The sequence below is a fragment of the Cydia strobilella genome, chromosome 5 (assembly GCF_947568885.1).
Source record: "Cydia strobilella chromosome 5, ilCydStro3.1, whole genome shotgun sequence".
Classification (NCBI taxonomy): domain Eukaryota; kingdom Metazoa; phylum Arthropoda; class Insecta; order Lepidoptera; family Tortricidae; genus Cydia; species Cydia strobilella.
The window spans coordinates 12814769-12818115 of NC_086045.1; the positions used below are offsets into that span (position 1 = coordinate 12814769).

Below are 3347 nucleotides of genomic sequence, written 5' to 3' on the forward strand. Positions count from 1 at the left end.
GAAAAGAACTCCTCCCTACCAGGGGAGAGCGTATCCGGCGCACCACGAGCCCTCCTCCCACAAAACACCCTCGTGAGAATTGGTGTGGGTGACCGCACGAACTCCTGCGGTGCCACGGGTGCCTCCTTCTCTCCGTCCTCGATATCAGGGACGGTGTGGCGTATAAAACGCCCCCATTGGTCCCGAATTGGGCGAAACTCCATAATTGGGGGGTTTGAAGAGGGTGCCGCCTTCGCACCTTCCTCGTCCCCTCCTCCGCGTAATCTAAGTACTAATCCGCCTGCATCGTTGTCCAGTAAGCATTTGCCATGGTCGTCGTATGTATCTGTCCTTGAGCGGTGTGCCCTCTTTTTTTTTTTTTTTTTTTTTTTTTTTTTTTTTTTTTTTTTTTTTTTTTTTTTTTTTTTTTTTTTTTTTTTTTTTTTTTTAAGAGGGGAAAATGCTTTACGCATACCACCCGGCGCGGGGACGGGCCGGGATGGTTATGTGGGACTCCCTGTTGTGGGCTAATGAGGCCCCAGGTGTACCCACTAAAAACCCCTCTATTGGCCGCCTCGAGGCTATAAGGCGGGGCACGGGGAACGACCGAGATCACGCTTCCGAAACCCCGCCAGCCGCTGTCCGAACTGCGGACTCATCCTCGGAGGAAGTACTCCTCTTCAGCTTGGAGTACGCCCTTATTTGGCGTACTAACCATCCCCGGGACCCTCGTGTAGGCGGCAGACGTCCCCGAGCCTGCCGCCCACGGGTACCGTTAAGGGGGAAGTCGACGGACGCACGCCAAACGCCTCCGTCCTACGCGCTTGCGGCGCATCGGATGGGAGGCCGGGTCTTCTTCCCTTTCTCTTTCCGCGGTCTCTTTTCTTGCCATTACGGCTTCGCAGAAAGAGACCACCGCTTTCCATGATCTGTCGCTGTCTGCCATAGTTTTCACCACGGCAGGCAGGGAGAGATCGCGCCCCACTACTGCCACGAGTGTGGCCCGCTGTTCTGTCCAAGCTGGGCATATAGCCAGAGTATGTTGTGACGTGTCTTCGGCAGCACCACACTCGTGGCATATTGCCGTCGGTTCTCGGCCCAATCTGTTGCACAGATATCCCAATCTGTTGCACAGATATAACCTAACCTAACCTAACCTAACCGGCCCGCCATCAGGGTCCGACTGGCCGAGGAAAACTGCCCCGTTGGTCTGAGACAAATGATGGACAGTTACCTAAAGGACAGAAGCGTCACGGTGCGGTATGCGGGTGAACAGCATGGTGTGGCAACTAGTAAAGGCTGCGTGCAAGGGTCGATAGCAGGACCCATCCTCTGGAATCTGCTGCTGGACCCACTGCTCAAAAGCCTCCAAAGCAGGGGCGACTACTGCCAGGCGTTCGCGGACGATGTAGCACTTGTAGTCGATGGAGACACCGCAATGGAAATCGAGGCCAAGGCCAACTCAGCTCTCGAACATGCTCGTGAATGGGGAGTCAGAAACAAATTGAAATTCGCGCCGCACAAGACCAATGCAATGCTCATTACACGGAAATTGAAGTACGACACCCCACGCCTGTGCATGGGCGGGACAAACATAGAGATGGTCAAGGAAATAAAAATGCTAGGTGTTACCATCGATGACAAGCTCACTTTCAACGCACATGTCTCGAACGTCTGCAAAAAGGCAGTGGGAATCCACAAGCAGCTCTCCAGAGCGGCAAAGGCAAGCTGGGGACTTCACCCCGAGGTTATTAGGACCATATACGTAGCGACTGTGGAACCAATAATCCTGTACGCTGCAAGCGTATGGGCCCCGGCCGCAACAAAAATAAGCGTCCAGAAGCAGCTGGCAGCGGTGCAACGAGGGATAGCGCAAAAGCTGTGCAAAGCGTACCGCACTGTCTCCCTTAACTCTGCGCTCATCCTGGCAGGGGTGCTCCCTCTTGACCTCCGAGTCCGCGAGGCGGCCTCGTTATACGAGGCCAAAAGAGGCGTACCCCAGCCAGGGTTGGGTGACTGGGAGGTGGAGAGGATGGCGCCAGCAGAAGAAATGCCTCATCCCGCGGAACGCGAAGAACTGAAACTAACATGCCTGACAGACCAAAACGACGTTAACAATTACAGTAATTACGAAGTGCGAATTTACACTGACGGTAGTAAGATCGGGGGCGGAGTCGGAGCCTCACTGTCTATATGGCGGGGTGAAACCGAGATAAAAGCCCGACAACTGACTTTACCTAAGTTCTGCACTGTCTACCAGGCGGAACTTCTGGCTATTTGCGTGGCCACAAGAGAAGTTAAGAACAACAAAGCAAACACGTTTGGAGTCTACAGCGACTCCATGGCAGCCCTCCAAACCATCCAGAACTATAGTTGCCTCCACCCCTTAGCAGTCGAAGCGAGAGATAATATAAGAGCAATATCCCACCAAGGCAAAACTATCGCTTTGCATTGGATAAAAGCACATGCGGGGTTGGAAGGTAATGAAAGGGCGGATGAACTCGCCAAGAGAGCAGCTGCAGACTCCAAACGTAAGCGTGATTATGACCAGTGCCCGGTTTCATTCGTCAAGCGAAACATTCGTATGGCGACGCTTGACGAATGGAATCGGAGATACACGACAGGCGAGACAGCCTCAACAACAAAGTTGTTCTTCCCGGATGCGGTGGCGGCGTACAGGACGGTGCGCAAAATCGAATTCACGAATCCAATGACACAGCTAATGACAGGGCATGGTGGATTCTCCGAGTACTTACACAGATTTAAGTGCAAGGAGAACCCATCATGCATATGTGAACCCGGCAAACCGGAGAGCATTCCGCATTTAATAGCGGAGTGCCCTCAGTTTAGCACACAAAGGCACGATATAGAAAATAAGATTGAGGAAGGGATTGAGATAGAAAATATCAGTAAAATAATGCAAAACAAGAATATTAGAGATACGTTCTTAGAATATTGTGGAAAAATTGTAAGAATAGTAATAAATAGAAATAAGTAGATATAGGATAAACAGTGTATATTATAATAATAAACATGATGTTTATCTGGAGTAAACAAGTATAGCTCTAATGTAAAAGACAATGCAATATGTACAATAAACAAAAAAACCACCTATGTAAAATCTACTCCCGACCCATAGTAATAAGGTTAATAAGCATAAAATAATAGAATAAGGAAACAAAAATGTGAATAGCGTAGAGTAAACAGAAAAACTTACAAAGAGAGAAATGTAAAACCCGAACCACCTTGAATGGACAACAACTTGTATTCTTGATTATTTACAACCCCCAATGGAAAGACCACCAAGTACAACCCCTAAAACAATTAAAGGAAGAAATAAATATATAGTATAGAACAGGCAAACGTAG

At 49.5% G+C, this 3347-nt stretch overlaps 1 protein-coding gene across 1 annotated transcript; it reads left to right on the forward strand.

Moving 5' to 3' along the window:
- The first annotated feature begins 1198 nt into the window (after positions 1-1198).
- On the forward strand, positions 1199-2977 carry LOC134741770 (uncharacterized). Its single transcript, XM_063674664.1, has one exon. The coding sequence runs from the start codon at positions 1199-1201 to the stop codon at positions 2975-2977; it is 1779 nt and encodes a 592-aa protein (XP_063530734.1).
- The last annotated feature ends 370 nt before the right edge of the window (positions 2978-3347 follow it).